Source organism: Mauremys reevesii, linkage group 4, assembly GCF_016161935.1.
Source record: "Mauremys reevesii isolate NIE-2019 linkage group 4, ASM1616193v1, whole genome shotgun sequence".
In the NCBI taxonomy this organism is placed as follows: domain Eukaryota; kingdom Metazoa; phylum Chordata; order Testudines; family Geoemydidae; genus Mauremys; species Mauremys reevesii.
This window is the reverse complement of record NC_052626.1, coordinates 53,513,810-53,531,494: the sequence shown is the minus strand read 5'-3', so window position 1 is coordinate 53,531,494 and position 17,685 is coordinate 53,513,810. Positions and strand designations below refer to the sequence as shown.

The following is a 17,685-nucleotide window of genomic DNA, read 5'->3' as shown; positions in this document are numbered from 1 at the left end:
TCCCACATTCAGCAAAGCACTTAAATCCACAACATAAACCTGCACTTTCAGTACTGTGGGGTTACAGTAAGGAGAACACATGTAAGAAAAGTGGGGTCTCGTGTCTTCACCAGAAAATTGGTCTGACAAGAAAATATGCATGCCTGATTTTGAAGGAAAATGTATTAGTACAGGAAGCAGTGTTAAACCTCCAATAAAGGCTATTACTACAATGCTGCCAGTTTCAGCATCAGCTTAGGCTATAGCTCAGGGGTTGGCAACCTTTCAGAAGTGATGTGCCGAGTCTTCATTTATTCACTCTAATTTAAGGTTTCACGTGCCAGTAATACATTTTAATGTTTAATATATAACTAAACGATTGTTGTATGTAAATAAGGTTTTTAAATGTCTAAGAAGCTTAAATTAAAATGCAGAGCCCCCCAGACTGGTGGCTGGGACCCGGGCAGTGTGAGTGCCACTGAAAATCAGCTCACGTGCCGCCTTTGGCACGTGTGCCATAGGTTGTCTACCCCTGCTATAGCTCCTGCAGGACCCCTGTTCTTAGTTTTGGAAAACGTTAGCTTGTAGTAGTGCATTAGGTTTCTATGAAACCAAAATTCTGTGCATCTGGAAGATGCTAGAAAACTGGATATTCATTAATGCAGACCCAGTACCCTCCTCACTGGTGTGATCCTAAGAGTCTCCCCCACAGGCCTATTTGAGGCTCCTGTATGACTGCTCTGCTCATGCCTCCTCCTTCTGGGTCAGTGTAACCCTTAGTGATTCATCTTGTAAAGCAGCAGGGAAAGTGGAAAAGATACTTCCTAAATCAATAACAGTGACATCTGTCAGTCCTCATCTCTCTTCCCAATAATAAAAGCCTCAAGGCTATTTCATTTGAGAGTTTATTTTTAGAAAGATTAGTCTTGGCCCCCTGTTTTGGCCCCCTTCTCCATGCCCTTATTCCCTTTTTATGTTGGAACCTTGTGATTTGGTTTTATTTGTTTGAATTTTGAGTTGTAATGGTTTATTATATTCTTAACTGTATTTTAATTATATTTTTATCTTGTGCTTGTCTTGTATATTTTTATCGTAATACCTTAGCAGGAGAAGCTTTATTTAAATAAAACCTTATGATTCACAGCTGTGCTGTAGACTTGCTGTGTGACCTTGTGAATGTCGCTTAAGGCTGTTTTCTGCACCAATCTAGAGTAATCAAGCTTGATGCAGGGGGATTCCATGAGGGCTAGGGGAAAGAATCTTCCACTATACAATCCAAGCTGTGGCTGCTGCAGCAGCCATTTCCATTCCAATGTCCTTGGTTTGTCCAGGGGCAAAATCTACTGGATTTGTATAGTAGTGGATCCATTGACTTTGCTCCTCCCTGGCCAACCGCTGTCAACCTCCTCCAAACCTAGCTGCTATGCAGAGCCATTCAGGCAATCCTCTTGAAGCTGGGTTCCATAGTGTCCTCATCCTGTGCATGCTTCTATACCCTCCATGCACTGGATTCACACCGCTTTTCTTAACTACAGTATGCTGGCTTATGGAAATGCAGTTGTATTATCTGATGAAAGTGCATCGCCACAGTATGTATGTTTATTATACAGTCAGGCTAGGGAAAGGACTTGAAGGTGACTGGTCCAAGGATAACTTGCATCTCAAATTTAATTATCAAACAAAATGTTTTCTCCAAGTGAAATCTAGTTTCTTGTTTCACTGTCCTTTATTACTTTTGAATGTTAGTTGTGCCCTATATTGGATAGCCACAGTTTGCTTGCAGGCACTGGGAAGCCCAATGAGTGATCTGTGTTAAAGTTGAGTACACTTGCTAGATCTGAACAGGAGTCTTAAGAGGGTATCTGTTTTGCTGCTTGTTGTTTGTTCTTCCCCTACTTCCTAGTGCAACTCAGAGTCTTAGGATCCATAATTGAGCTCTAATAGGCAGTTCCAAAAATCAGAACTGAGTGCTTTGAAATTATAAAGACCTTTTATTAAAAAAAAGTCATGGCCAAGAATTTTTAAAGTGACTAGTGACTTTAGGAACCTCAATTTTGTGTGCTCGGCTTTTGACATAATGTAGAGGCCTGATTTTTGGAGAATGGGTGCTCAGCATTTTGGGAAAATCTGGTCCCTTCATGGTCTGTTAGATTGGCCAGTCTTAAATTGAGGCACTCAAACTCACTAGTTATTTCTGACAATCTTGGCCTGTGACTTCATTACATCTGAAAATCTGTCTTAGTTTTGGGGAAGCATTTCAGAATACTGGAAGAATGAGCCAGTAAATGTATAAATCTAATACGGATTAAATGCTAAGAAACATTAATGTTTGCAGTGTTGTTGTAGCCATGTTGCATCCCAGATATTAGAGAGAAGAGGTGGGCAAGGTAATAAAGATGTTATCTCACCCACCTTGTCTCTTTAAGAAACATTAATGTTAATTATTGGCTAACAACCGTGTTACTGTGAGAGTTTCAGCTTTTTAGTTCTTGTTTAAATGTGATATATTTTTAATTTTTGAATTGTGGTGGAACAACAATGTTGAGGAATAAATGATGAGTTGCAGGGATTTTTTTTGTTTGTTTTTTGTGCTTAGGTCCTCTTTCCATGGACAAAGTTCATTACTGTGAAAGATTCATCGAACTCATGATAGATCTAGAGGTAAGATAGCTATAAGGCAGTGTCTCTCCAAAGCTTTGGGGAGAACATACTGAATATTTTCTGAACATATACTGCTCATTTACCTCTAACTGTACACAGACTATTCCAGATGGAAAGCCAAGGGTTTCAAAATCATGTATGTTAAGACTACTACTAATGCCAAGATATTTATTTTAGGCCTTGCTTCCCACACGGCGCTGGTTTAATACAGTATTAGATGACTCCCACCTTGTTGTTCATTGTTACCTGTCTAGCCTTGCTAAAAGGGAAAAGGAGGGCCATCTCTTCTGCCAGGTGAGTTTTGATCTTACTGAAGAGAGCTCTTTATTTCTGAAGCAGCTCAAAATATTTGCTGCCTCTTCTCATGTTATCTGTCTTTGTCTGCTGAAAATGATTACTTTGTGTCACATTTTGTTGGAAATAAACTAAAAATTGGATTATTATTGAGTACACTTTGTGCCCAGATTTATTTTAAATCCTCAAAACATTATTTTTGCATTACCTATGTATGTGTGTGTTTATATCCTTGTTTCTGTGTTTTGAGCAGTTTTAAAAATAGTCTACACAGCATTCACCCAATGTGTCCTAACACAGATAAAACAAAAATCAGTTTAAATCTTCTGCCGTATTTGTGACCTCAGATTTTCTTCTGCACAACTTAGTCCTCCCCAGAAGCCATAGGAAGTGAATGATTTATGTAGCATGCCCAGAAGTTCAACAGTTTAGGCTACTTTTGACCAAGGGTTGGTGTCAGCTGAATGGGATGAGGGCAGTTCGGCCTAGCGGCTGGAGTGGGCAGCAGGTCTAGCAGCTGGAGCCAAAGCCAAGGGTAAAACTGGAAGGCAGAAACTGGGTACCAGACCCAAGAGTTGAACTGGAGTCCATAATCGGAACAGGAGCTGAGGGTCAAATTGGAGGTCAGGAATTGGAGTGAGCAGGATATCAGGCAAGGAGGGTTTCAAGGCAGGGGCAGGACAGAGACAAGGCTGAGTGCAAGGCAGGATCAGGCACAGTGGTGGGTATGAGCACTGAGAAGCTAGTGAGCTGCTGCTGCTGGCTTAAGAGTTGCCCTGCTGGCCTCTGCAACCAATCAGGTTGTGTGACTAGTCAGGCCGCCAGCTGCAGGCCTGCTATACTGATGAGGCTAGGTGGAGACTAGCCCTGCTGCAGGCCATGAATCCTGACAGCTGGGGAGCGAATTCCAAAACTGACAAGGCTTCATGAACATCCTACTGAATTTGACATTAGAATCACATTATTCTAACTGCCATCCTTCTTTTCTTTTAATGTGCTGACAAAGTCTTAGCAGTTAATATTTCACAAATGTTTTAAACCATTAGAAAGCTGGTAAAAAAACATTCCTAAATTTCAGAGTGGTAGCCATGTTAGTTTGTATCAGCAGAAACAACAGGGAGTCCCTGTGGCATGTTAGAGACTAACAAATTTATTTAGATATAAGCTTTCATGGGCTAGAACCCACTTCATCAGATGCATGGAGTGGAAAATACAGGAGCAGGTATAAATAGCACTCTCCTATACATGCCTCTATACTTACCTACATGCCTCCAGCTTTGATCCAGACCACATCACACGATCCATTGTCTACAGCCAAGCTCTAAGATACAACCATATTTGCTCTGATCCCTCAGACAGAGACAAACACCTACAGGATCTCTAGTACGTGTTCTTAAAACTACAATACCCACTTGGTGAAATGAAGAAACAGATTGACAGAGCCAGAAGGGTACCCAGAAGTCACCTACTACAAGACAGGCCCAGCAAAGAAAGTAACAGAACACCACTAGCCGTTACCTACAGCCCCCAACTAAAACCTCTTCAGCTGCATCATTAAAGATCTACAACCTATCCTGAAGGATGATCTCTCACTCTCACAGACCTTGGGAGACCAGCCAGTCCTTGCTTACAGATAGCCCCCCAACCTGAAGCAAATACTCGCCAGCAACTACACACCACAAAATAAAAACACCAACCCAGGAACCAAAGCCTGCAACAAACCCCGGTGCCAACTCTGTTCACACATCTATTCAAGGGACACCATCATAGGATTTAACCACATCAGCCACACCATCAGGAGCTCGTTCACCTGCACATCTACCAATGTGATATAGGCCATGTGCCAGTAATGCCCCTCTGCCATGTACATTGACCAAACTCGACAGTCTCTATGCAAAAGAATAAATGGACACAAATCTGACATCAGGAATCATAACATTAAAAAACCAGTAGGAGAACACTTCAATCTCTCTGGTCACTTAATAACAGACCTAAAAGTGGCAAGTTTTCAACAAAAAAACTTGAAAAACAGACTCCAATGTGAAGCTGCAGCACTGGAATTAATTTGCAAGCTGGATACCGTCCTATTAGGCCTTAATAAAGACTGGGAGTGGTTGAGTCATTACAAAACCTAAACCTAATTTCCCCAATACTAATTTCTCCCTACTGTTAATCTCACCTTTTTGTCAACTGTCTGTAATGGGCCACTCTCTTACCACTTCAAAAGTTTTTTCCTCCCTTGGTATCCTGCTGTTAATTGATTTATCTCATTAGATTGACTTCACACTTGGTAAAGCAACCCTCATCCTTTCATATATTTATACCTGCTCCTGTATTTTCCGCTCCATGCATCTGATGAAGTGGATTCTAGCCCACAAAAGCTTATGCCCAAATTAATTTGTTAGTCTCTAAAGTGCTACAAGGACTCCTTGTTGTTTCTATTTCTAAATTTAATACTCTAGCAGCTGTTAATCAAGTCCAGCTTGAAATGAAAAAGAAACCTGGTAACCAGAGTGATGTGAATTTTTTTTCTGCTCAGGTCCTTTATCTTGAGGTCTGTCAAAGCTAGAAAGGCTTGAGTCCTCTTGATGTATTTTCAGGACCAGTATTTGTAGCAATTGTCCTGGATGAATCATAAGAGAATGAACTTTGATCCCATCATTTTCAGCTGGATTTCATTGCCTTCATAGCAAATTCCATGTTACCTGGATGTATCCAGATATAGTCTCCCTCTGTTGATAGGAGGAGCTTTGCCCTCCAGACGTGCTGTATGGGGTTAGCATCCTCTTTAAAGAAAGGTGCCTTCTGTGGCCAAAGCAGGCTAGCCAGTAACCCCATAGCATATAGCAGTACAGTCAGCGTACCAGGCCTCTGCATCTATGCAAACAGTGTGCCGGCGGTTTCAAGATGTTCTAGCTTATTTTAATCTCATTTAATTTTTTCGGTAAAGAGGTGGTTATGATCCTAGTGCAGCATTCAAAAATTAAGTCTACTTTTTCATTGTGATACTACTGAAGCAAACACTACCAGATTATGATAACTCATCACTTCATGGCAGATGACTAGGGTTTTATGTTTTTCACTTGTTATGCATTTATTGCAGGCACTAGAAGTTCACTTTATGTACTTGAAGTTATTTGTTGTTGAGATGTTCTCTGCAGCTTTATCTCATGGCAGTTAAGCTACATTCCCTGTGTAACTAGTCTCAACTTTAACTCTTGGCAGCTCCTAGGAGAATTTCCTTGATAAAAAGTTAATCAGCAATTATTTTAGTCTCTTAAGAGATTACTTTCATAGTAGACCTTTACTTTTTGGTTGGAACTGTAGCCTTTGCATTCCTATGAGATATATTGTCACTTTTGAAGTTCATTGTGCACACATGTGGAATGTTGTATTGTACATGTATCAAGTGATATTTGAACAGTTCATTTTTATTTGCATGTATAGTCTTTTTACAAGAATTAATATGAATGGCATTCAGGGTAATGTGGCTGGCCATGTGGATATAAATTCAATATAGGGTTTCCTATATGAAATATTTTACAACTCTCTGCATACAGAGATAGGTATTATGGACATTTCTAGGACTTCCTTAAACTGTAGCTAGAATCTCAAATAAAATTGATTTCAAGTTATTTTTGGCTAATGCACAAAACATGTAATTAGTCAGTCCATGCATATTTCTCTGTCTAAATTATTGGTACCTTGGTAAGATATATATTGTACAGGGGTGCCTGAAGCTGAGATGTTAGCCTCCATCTCTTTTTGTTCAAGGTTTTATATGGTAGTTGCTGGTCCCATTCTCATACGCCACTAATTTACATGTATTGTGTTTCAGCTTTTAGACATGCTTAAATTCTACACTGGCTTTGAAATTAATGACCAGACTGGGAATGCTTTGACAGAGAATGAGATGACTACAATTCACTATGATAGAATTACTTCCTTACAGGTAGGCAAACATTCGGTTTAATTTTTAATGTATTTGTTTAAATATAATTTGCAAGTAAGGTGGTGATTCTGGTCTTTCCAAAAGGAAACATCTTGCTTTTTCTGCTGTATTGAAGGAATGGTGCTAGTCTTTCAGTTCCTATATTTGCATCCTAGCTTTGTTCAAAAATATCCTGAAGAACTTCATATAACACACACTTCAAATTGCATGAGCAGATAAAACAGCAAATAGCCTATGTGTGTGCAGAGAACCTAACTAAAGTAACAGTCAGTATTAGTAAGCCTATTATCTGATTCAGCAAAACAATACCACTTCCAGTTTTGATCTTGTCAACTCATTAACTAAAAAGAGTCAGTCTCCATAAGACTTATTTGTGTGGGAAACCTAGGTGCAGAAGGAAGTGGTATTGTCACTTTTCCCCAGAATAAGTACTGAGCATTGGACAGCACCTGCTGCTAATAGTGCTGTCTTTCAGGTGAGAGAGAAATCAAATCCTGACTACCTATGGTCATTATGGGACTTTTCACAAGAGCATTATGCATGTTTCACATGGTGCTAATTAGGACTGTTAAGAGATTTCTTTTTGGGTTTTCACTGCAGTTTTGAATTGCGCCTCTGGAGGTTCACTGAAATTTTCATGTCCTTTAAAGTTCAGAACTAGATGAACTTTGATGAGTGAAATCCCTGAGTTTCACAACCTTATCAGTCTCTACCAAATTTCATTACTGCCAATTAGGAGGCTATTGTAAAGCCAAAACATCTAGTGTTTATTAGATGTGTTAGAAAAATAAATACATCTCAGAAGCACAAGAATAGTAAATCACATATACTAAGCAGAAAAATAGTTGCTTTTTCATTATTTTTACTCCAATAGTGCCCACTCTGTGCTAGGTGCTGCCACATGCAGAGGAAGATGGAGTTCTTACATGTTTATGATCAGGGTCCTTTATTATTAAACTCTTGTCAGTGCAATTCCCCCCTCCCCTCCCCCCCGGTAATAAACTTGAAGTTACTATGAAAAGGTCAATTTAACCTCTCATTAAATTTTGGGGGCCTTTCTAGAGAGCAGCTTTTGCACATTTCCCAGAACTATACGATTTTGCACTTTCAAATGTGGCAGCAGTGGACACTCGTGGTTCATTGGAAAAGCTGTGTGGACCCCTGAGGTAAGCCATAAAGATGGAAATTCAATTTTTCTTCTGTTTCAAGTTTATTTCTCCCCATTGTTTGTTTTTAATTTCATGTATATTGTAGTATACATGTGTAATGCTGAAATTAAATGTGTCACATTGCAAATTATGACTCCTGGTTGGAAGAAGGCATTTGGAGTTGGGACTCTTGGGTTCTGCTTCTGACTTGCTGGTTAACCTTGGGCAAATCATTTGTGCTTCAGTTTATTCATTTGTGGAACCTACTACATAGACTACTTGCCACATCTGAGTGTGCAGAAGCAGTGAACAAAAAAGCCATCTTCTCTTGAACTACTTGTTAGAGTTGGCTTTCTCCTGTTCAAGCATAATAGCCTCATCCTGAAAAATGTAGACCTTTTCTAGACTAACATTTAAAAATCTGATATTAGCAATATTAGCTAATGTGCTAACACATTTTAAAAGTCTAATGTGGACAGGTATTCTGCCTTTAACACACAGGCTCTACCCTGGGCTTTAGCTTGACCACTTTAGCAAATATTAAAGTCTTTTTTTTTGTTTGTTTTTAAACAGCAGCTTTTATAAAATATAAAAAATTACTGAGTGACTTTTGTATTTTTCCCCTCTCCCCCGCATATTATGCAGCCCAAACACACTCCACCAGGTGGCATCATACCTCTGCTTGTTACCGGCTCTACCTGAAGGGGAAGATACAAGCTATGACAAAGAATTTCTGCTAGAATTACTGGTAAACCGCACATGCAAATTAAATTGATCACCTATGTTTTTTCTTGCAAGAAGGCTTGTGTTCACTTCCTCAAACTGAATAAAATCACAACAATTGCAATGCTAATGCTGCCAGCCACATGATGGCTTTCACAGTTAGGAGTGCCTTATGAACTATAGCAGTATGATGACTGAGTGAGTTGGAAACAGATGTGAATTCAAATCTAGTAATTAATGACTAGTCTTCAAACAGGGAAAAGGATGACTTAGGAAATATGGCTTCTCTGGGAAAGTAGTGGTGTGTCTGAATAATGGCAACTGTAGAGGACTGTTACCAGTGTTTCATCAGCAGTTGCTTAAGCTCCACATATCATGAAAGTTGTTACAGCATGTGTAGATGCTTGCATGATACCTGCGTCCTTAGTTGTTTAGACCTGTTTAAAATATATTTAGGCTGTGATTTTTTTGTTTCAGTGCTGTTTAGAGGCATTTAAACGTTCAGTTCCCATAAATTAAAGTGAGAATTGAGCATTCAGATCCCATAGGCAGGTTTGAAAATCTCCACGAGTATAGAAATGGGGTGGGGGTGGGGGGAGGAATTGACTTGAGTAGATACTGCTCTGAGCAAGGAACTCTAACCTGTGTTGTAATGATGGGACACTTCTCAACATATCCATTGTTCCATTTCCTCTTCGAAGGCTGACGTTGCTGTAGCTGATCATATTTTAAAATTATTTGGAATATTTTCTTGATGTTGTATGAGCAGTTTTAAGTCAGATTGTGAACTGATCCTCCTGCTAATACAAGGCCTATTCAAACAGGATGCAGTGGTATCAGATACATTTTTCTGTATAGGCACTTGATATAAATACTTTATACACAGTAATAAATATCAGACTTAACTACTATAGGCAAACATTGGTGTTCAGAAAAAATATAGTGAAAATTTGTTTCTTCAGTTTAAATTCTAACCTTGTGAGGGAAATTCATACCTTTTTTATGCTATTTAAATCTACTGGGAAAAAATGCCATTTTTTAATAGGGAAAGAGAACCTTTCTTCTCCTGTCTTGTCAAAGAGTAATGTTAAAACTAGGACATCCAAATTATAGTGGGACACTCCAGTATTAAGATCCATGCTTGAACTATTTATGATCTGATACTATTGAGCTACATGCTGACTATTCTGTGATAATTATATGACTTCATTTGTGTTTGATAATGCATCATTGGATACCACCTGTGCTCTCCAAGAGCCTGATCCAAAAGCCCTTTGAAGTTAATGGGAGTCTTTATTACAGGTGACTTTGGATGAGGCCATTAATTAATGAATTATTAAGCAGGCCTAGTTTTCAAAGAGGCATAAACCTGGCCTCTAAAATTACACCTCAACTTGTTTGTCCTCTTAGTAAAATGGGATCTCTTTCATTGTTTTTTAAAGAAATAGCCCACATCACGTTGCTAGTAATGCATCTTATGATTTCCTTCAATGTACAAACAAGATTGATTAACTGAAGGAAAATAAAACATAGACAATTTAGAGGTAACTTTTTAATTTCTGAAGTCTTAAGGTACTTTTATCATTTCAGCTTGTTGTGCTAGTTGAAGACGTGATCTTTTTAGTGTTCACTTCCTGGATGATCATCCTATATATTATTTGTCACTTGCATAGCAAAATGTTGACTTGGTTAGGCTTTGGTTTAAATGTTCACTTTCGCTTTTCTAGGTGTCCCGTCATGCACGTCGAATATCTCAGATTCAGCAGCTTAACCAGATGCCTCTGTATCCCACTGAGAAGATTATTTGGGATGAAAATATTGTCCCAACTGAGTACTATTCTGGAGAAGGTATATTTGTTCAGATATATTTGGATTGCTCTTAAAACTTCATAGTTCTGAGGACTTGTAGTTAATTCTAGTTCATTAAGAACTATTCTATAGCTTCTAAATCTGGACAATATTTACTTTTGGCTATTTTAGTGCCTTTTAACTTCCAAGGGAAAAAAATCCATTTTTATAGGCTTATTTGAATCGGACTGCATAAATTTGATCTGAAATGAATGTCTTCATTATCAATTAGATAAACATAGATTAAAAAAGAATAATAAAAGCTTGGAGTAAATCATAAAACAATCTCACTTACTCCATCTATATATAAGCACAGGAAAAAGCTGCTTTCCACATTGCTACTACCTGCTCCCAAGAAGTGAACTGTACAGAGCTTGAGAGAGAAGTGACTCATGCCATAGTTTTACAGTGAGCAGCAAGTGAATTCTGTTGAGTTCTTTTAAAATAACTTTGTTCTATTTCAATATTGATTCTTGAAAAGTCAGTCTAGTGTGGTGAGGTTTTGTCACTTTCAGTTTAAACTGAAGTCCCAAACTCTTAATACATATCCTGAAAACTAACATCTGTACTATAAAATTGCTTATGCTCAATATTGGCTATTAATTTTTTTAATATTTTAAATACGTTTGCCAGTAATGGCTTGTCAGTGAACCAATTTATATGGTTTTAAGGATAAAAGTGCCTATCTACATTTGTCACAGAATGTCCCACTGGGCACTTCAGGATGGAATCCATAGTCTGTGTGGCAGTCAGGGAATTCATGGAATTTCTAATGTCGGTTTAACCTGTTCCCTCATTGGCATAGATCTGTTCCTGTTGTCAGCTAAGTAATGTGATAAAGCCTGGAGCTCTGCCACTGCTAGTACTGTAGGAAATGTAGAGCCATATCTCTTCCTTCGCTGAGATGGAGAACAGAATAGTCAGGGAAGATATTTAAATTAGGGACATGATTGTTCTCTGAACTGAAATTGTGTTTTTTAATCTGAATTCTTTTTTAAAAAGCAAACAAATTCCAGTTTGAATAGCCACATGGATATTCTTTGGAGATCAGAGCACACAGAGCAGAACTTATACTGACAACAGCACTAGTATTATGGCAGTATTTTGTCTTGTAACATGATTGAGATTCTCCAGAGTAAGAGGTTCCCTTTTCCTTATAGCAGTGATATCTGGAAATTGCAGTGTTAACTTGATCACTCTAATCTCTCCAGGAAGGTAATACTTATACTCCTTGAAAATCAAGTTTTCTTTTTAATCAGGCAAACATGCTGGCTACGTTCCAGAACAGACGACATTCTTAACTGGGTACAAGGCCATGCACTTGTAAAGCTTTCTCCAACAACACAGTCTTATACGGACACCAGTGGAAGACCATTCTTTGAAACAGTCTAACATGTTTCAGAGAATCATATTTGTGTTTGTGCACACCTGCATATGCATTTTTGTGCACTGTTAGCTGTGATAGATTCCATTACAAAAGACAGAATTGTCATGTGTAAAACCTACTACGATGGGTGGAGGAGCAGTGTGTACATGAGTTGTTGCACACAGAAATGGAGAACGCCCTCTGAAAATTAAGCCTGAAAAATTATCTGTATTCTTGAAGCCAACGGGTGACATGGAATAGAATAGCTACAGTAACAGTTTTCATTGCCAGCAGAATGTAGATTAGCTAAGGGCACCAGTGCTGCTTCTCATAGTGGAGAGTCTGTTGTAATCCTTATTGCAGTGGTGCCCTTTTTAGTGAAACTTCCATTTCAAATGCTCTTATATCTATTAGTATATGGCATTCTTAACCATATATGCAACAAAAATGGACAGACTTATTTTCACGTTGGTAAACTGAAACACTAATTTTAACCGATGTCTGGAAAAACTTCCTGTCATCCTGTGTGATTACTTATTTCTGTGTTGCTTGTTTCATACTTTCACATTGCAAAATATTAATATTGTATACTGTTATAAAGATACTATGCTGAATTGCTGTCATAAGAACATAAGAAAGGCCGTACCGGGTCAGACCAAAGGTCCATCTAGCCCAGTATCTGTCTACCGACAGTGGCCAATGCCAGGTGCCCCAGAGGGAGTGAATCTAACAGGCAATGATCAAGTGATCTCTCTCCTGCCATCCATCTCCATCCTCTGACAAACAGAGGCTAGGGACACCATTCTTACCCATTCTGGCTAATTCTGTCAGCCCTTTATATAATTTGTCTATAATTGTGCACACACAAAACTTTGTTAAAAGAACATTATTAAGGTTGCAAAGGCAAGCACTCAAAAGTAGGAAATGCCAGAACTTAATTCTGGCATTTCCTAACTTCTGCGTGCTTGAGTGGGTCCGCAGACCAGGATTCCTGCCTATTTGCTGGATCAGTAAGAAGGCCATGAGCCAGTTTTAAACCAGAATGTTTATCCCAAAACACTTTTTTTTTTTGGTTGGTCCCTGAAGAATCCAGTTTGAACTAGTATATGCATATCTCTCTGGGGGTGTTCCAAAGGGTTGATAACAGAGGAAGTACATTAGCATTCCCCCTACTTTCTACTAGAGAAGGTAAATGCAATGCCACAATAGGTATTACTCCTAATTCAGTAAACTTTAACTTAATTAAATGAAGCTAATCTTAATTCCATAGGGCGTTTCAGGGTAGTACAGGATACTGTCTGCCAATCACCCCATTGTGTGCTGTATTGACACCCACATGGGCCATCAGCAGGGCTGGAACCTTCAGATCCACTGCACAAACCTTTGCCACTTGAGTTAAGGGAGTAACTGTTTGCAGTAGAAGACTGTCATTCTCTGTGGACTGATACTACGGGGTGTTTGGATACTTTCAGTGGGTTTCACAGATGTTTGCAATCAGCAGAGGACTGGTGAGACTCTGAAGTCTTCGGTTTCATTCCAGGCTCTGGAGAGGTGTATGCTGTACTAGGCACAGACTCTTTGGCCCATTCCTCCAGACATTTTATCTTCATATAGCTTCGCGGAATAGAAATAATTGTGTTCTATCGCCTTTCTTTATTGGCAGTGTGTCTCTGTGCTTGTGGAAGCCAACATGTACTGTGTTCCAGGAAGATTTCAAGGATAATATTGCATGTTGCAAGAGTTTTCACGCTTTCACAGTTCATAAACAAAGGTGTAAAACTGGGACAGTAGTCAAGTGAAAGTATTAAATGTGAGAAGAGGGTTTTACAGTTTTGTTTTGTTTTCCCCTCACTGGAAGTTTGGCTTTTTTGGGACTTAGGAATTTTTTGGGGGGAAAGCAGATGGGGCTCTGTCAGGGGGTAATGGTGGAGGGGGTGGTACTCATGGGCTGCAGCCTTCCACTCCACTCCTCTCCTCATCCTGGCCCTTTGCAATGACTTCTGTTTGCTTCCTGTGCGCAGGATGGGAGTGAGAAGAGCAGGGAACTGGGTCCTGGCGACTGAGACCACCTGGCCATTACATGGAAGGGAAGGCTTCCTCACCTGCCTTTTGGTGCATAAACCCCCCCCCCCCCCGAGGTGGTTTGTTTTGTTTACCAATTTTCTCCCATTTTTAAATAAAACCTGGTAAATTCCTGGGAAGCTAAAATTAAAAACCAAAACCAAAAGGCCTTCTAAATGAGCCATGTGTAAGAACTTGAGTTGTGGAGCAACACTAGTATTTTCATCGTGTAGGCTAAAAATACAGCTATGTATTTTGGAGAGACACGGTGAGTGAGGTAGTAACTTTTATTGGACCAAACTTTTTTGTTGGTGAGAGAGAGAAGCTGTCAAACTGTGCAGAGCTCTTCTTGAGTTCTGAGAAAGGTACTCGGAGTGTCACAGCTAAATACAAGGTCAAACAGATAGATTAGCATAAGTAGTAAGCACATATTCTGAGGGACCATTTATGGTTAAGTAGCCTATTATCCTGGGACTGACATAGATACAACAAAATTGCTCTTTTTTTGGGCATTCTGTCCCCAATTTTTAACACACTTAGGTCTCCCTCCATTAGCTTGACTTAATTAAACGTAATCCATCCACTTGAAATTTCATAGGAATGATTCTATGCCAATGTGGAAATGGTTTGGAGCTAATTGGGCAGGGTATTTGAGGGACAAGATGGCTTGAAGTATGCAGTGATTTTACTTCTAGAACATTTTCCTATCGTTTTTTTTGTTTGTTTGTTTGTTTTTTGGTCCCATGGTAACTCCACAAGCTTGGCTCAGATAGAAACTCCAAAATTTATTTAATCTCCAAACCTGGTGCCAATGATAGTTGGAGAGGTTGTTGCTGTCATTATTTAGCTGTTTTAAAGCATTTTCTGCATAAAATATAATCTCTGTAGCCACATGGAGCTAAGTATGGGTGGCTACAATGCTGGGAAGATAAGGCAGGGAACTATGTGGGCTGGGTGGGAGGTGTGTGGTTTTTAGTTGAGAAGTGAGAGGGATAGTATTGAATGAGTGAGATAGGGGCCAGTATGGACAGTGAAAGGGGCCCATTAGAATAGGTACTTCTCTCATAGATAAATTTTCTCCTCCTGCTCCTTCTATTCCCTCTGCGTAGCTCTATCAACACAAATGTATCAGTTACTTAAGGAGGGGGGAAAACATTGAACACTAGCACAAATGTTAGTCACTAAAGCACCTTTACTCTGCCTCTATATCACTATTACCATGATGTATTAAAAATGGAGAGAACCCTATCCTTAAATGTTTTTACTATATTAATGATAGGAAGATTAACGGTGACCTTCAGATAACTTTTTTTCTGCTGCTTCATAGTGTCTATAGAAGAACAGAAGGCATGGGGATTTTTTCCTTTTTTTCCTTCAGGTGTATCGTTAATGTCAAGTTTGGTTCTTTCGTTTTATGGGGGGGTTTCTGATAGGTGTTGGTGATTGTTGTTGTGAGCCCTAATACAGCGAAGGAATGATGGTGAAGAATCTTTGGACAAAGCAGCTTTTAGTTAAATGTTATTTCTTCATAGAAAATAAAGAGATCAATTTAATAGTAATAAAAAAACCTTCCTCTTTCAGTTGCTCAGCTTGGCACACTCTTGGCTCTAGTTCTCTAGTCATCAGTCTTCCAGCCTTACTTCTTGTTTTGGTTTCTAGCGAAGAAACCACCTGACTTGTCCACAGCATGTGTCACAGGACCAGTTCTTCTACATCAGAAACTTTTTGGGAGAATTGTCCAATATTGTTGTCCTAAATGTGGTTACTTCTGGTGAAGTGAGTTGTTTTTGTTTTTTTTAAAACCAATGAATACAAATAATTTGCTGTGGCAATGCAAAGACAGGTGCCTTTTAAGTACAACAGTTGCATACAGAGAGATGGTCAACAAGAATAAAATAATACAGTTAAATCGCTTGAAGGTGATTTACAAAGGGGGAGAGAGGGATGGCCTTTGTGCACTTCCCCTTTCCTCCTTTTTTTGGTAGTATGTGGCTTTAGAAGGAAGTACTCTTTAAATCTCCTCGTATCATAACTTAAGCGTGATGATGGAATTCTATATACTGTTTATGAATATGTAAAACCAATGAATTTGTTACATTTATAGACAGAAGATGGACTTAATGTTTTTTTCCTTAGGCTGCCTCGCTCTTCCTAAACTGAATTTACAGTTTCTGACTCTTCATGACTACCTTCTACGGAACTTCAATCTCTTCCGCTTAGAGTCTACATATGAGATCAGACAGGACATTGAGGATAGTGTCAGTAGGATGAAACCTTGGTAATATTTCTGTATTAACTAAAACAAACCAAACACCACAATGTAGGAAGTAGCTAAAGTTTTTTGGGGAATAATTAATTAGTGATGTCTATAGTATAAAATGGATACATTCGTCTAAGTAGTGACCAATTGTTTCCATTTGTTATAAAGATTTAAATGTGGTGTTCCATAATCTTTTCTAAAATACTGTTTCATGCAAGATTAATCTTCTAATAATATTATGAAAATATATTTTGGGTATGGTTGCCCATGAAGAACGGTTGTGACTACTATGTGCTGACTAGTATTCCTTTAGTAACATTAAAACCTTGTTTGTGTTAAATGTTAAGCGCGAACTTCACTGTATTAACAATTGTTCTTAATTGTTGATCATTTGCATTAGTGTTATGGATGGGGAATACTGGTGGGATTTTCACAAGTACTCAGTATTGGCCTAACTATGCTCCCAGTGAAGTCAGTGTTATCACTCACTTCACTAGGAGCAGAGTTACACTAGTGCTAAGTGCTTTTGAAAATCCCACCTATATGTCACCAGTACTCTTTTTTTTTTTTTCTCACTACTTTTTCTGTAGTGCATAGGGTATAGTCTCCCTTTCATATCCATTAAATCTTTCTGTGGTGTTCTCATCTTCTTGCTTTCCTTGGATGACTTCATGTTTGAAATGTCATCACAAATTTTACATTTACACAGGAGATCAGAGTATGAAATTAAAATGTTAGTTTACATTATATGTTGATTCTTTGCTACAAGATATGCTGAAACTTCGTGCCTTTAAATTCTGGAATTCTGCTTCCTCATGTCTCTCAAAAATTGGAACTGATTATGTGATTTTTAAATTATTCACCGGTTAAAGAAAATCTGAATGAAGCAATGGTTAATGGCTCTAACACAACACCATTTATTTATTTATTTTTAGGAAATCAGAATATGGAGGCATTGTGTTTGGTGGATGGGCTCGAATGGCACAACCCATTGTGTCTTTCACTGTGGTAGAGGTGGCAAAGCCCAACATTGGTGAAAACTGGCCAATGCGAGTACGAGCAGATGTTACAATTCATTTGAACGTCAGAGATCACATCAAAAATGAATGGCAAGGTGCTCATTTTTATGTCAGTAATGAACATTCTGGTCCCATCATAGATACAGTACTATCAGAATTTAGGATAAGTGTAGAGCTCTCATAATATTAGTGTTAAAGTACTCTGATCCCGCTCAATATTATGGCGCAGAAGTAGCTACGCTATTAAGGTTGGTATACAGAGTTCAGTTTTAACAGGAGATTTAAACCTTTATTTTGTAAAAAATCTAATTAAAATATTAAAAAACCCAAATATAAACAAATGCTTCTGTCATTTAGCTAATGTCATTTGGGGA

General features: G+C 38.7%; 1 protein-coding gene across 1 annotated transcript in view; it reads left to right on the top strand.

The window, feature by feature from the left end:
* AQR (aquarius intron-binding spliceosomal factor) overlaps nucleotides 1–17,685 on the top strand; it is a 93,827-nt gene that overhangs the window by 19,702 nt on the left and 56,440 nt on the right. Inside the window, exons 10-17 of the mRNA XM_039536986.1 lie at nucleotides 2,576–2,640; nucleotides 2,818–2,934; nucleotides 6,773–6,886; nucleotides 7,949–8,052; nucleotides 8,680–8,782; nucleotides 10,485–10,605; nucleotides 16,169–16,310; nucleotides 17,228–17,406. Coding sequence (XP_039392920.1) covers nucleotides 2,576–2,640; nucleotides 2,818–2,934; nucleotides 6,773–6,886; nucleotides 7,949–8,052; nucleotides 8,680–8,782; nucleotides 10,485–10,605; nucleotides 16,169–16,310; nucleotides 17,228–17,406 — 945 coding nt within the window. The remainder of the gene's footprint in view (nucleotides 1–2,575; nucleotides 2,641–2,817; nucleotides 2,935–6,772; nucleotides 6,887–7,948; nucleotides 8,053–8,679; nucleotides 8,783–10,484; nucleotides 10,606–16,168; nucleotides 16,311–17,227; nucleotides 17,407–17,685) is intronic.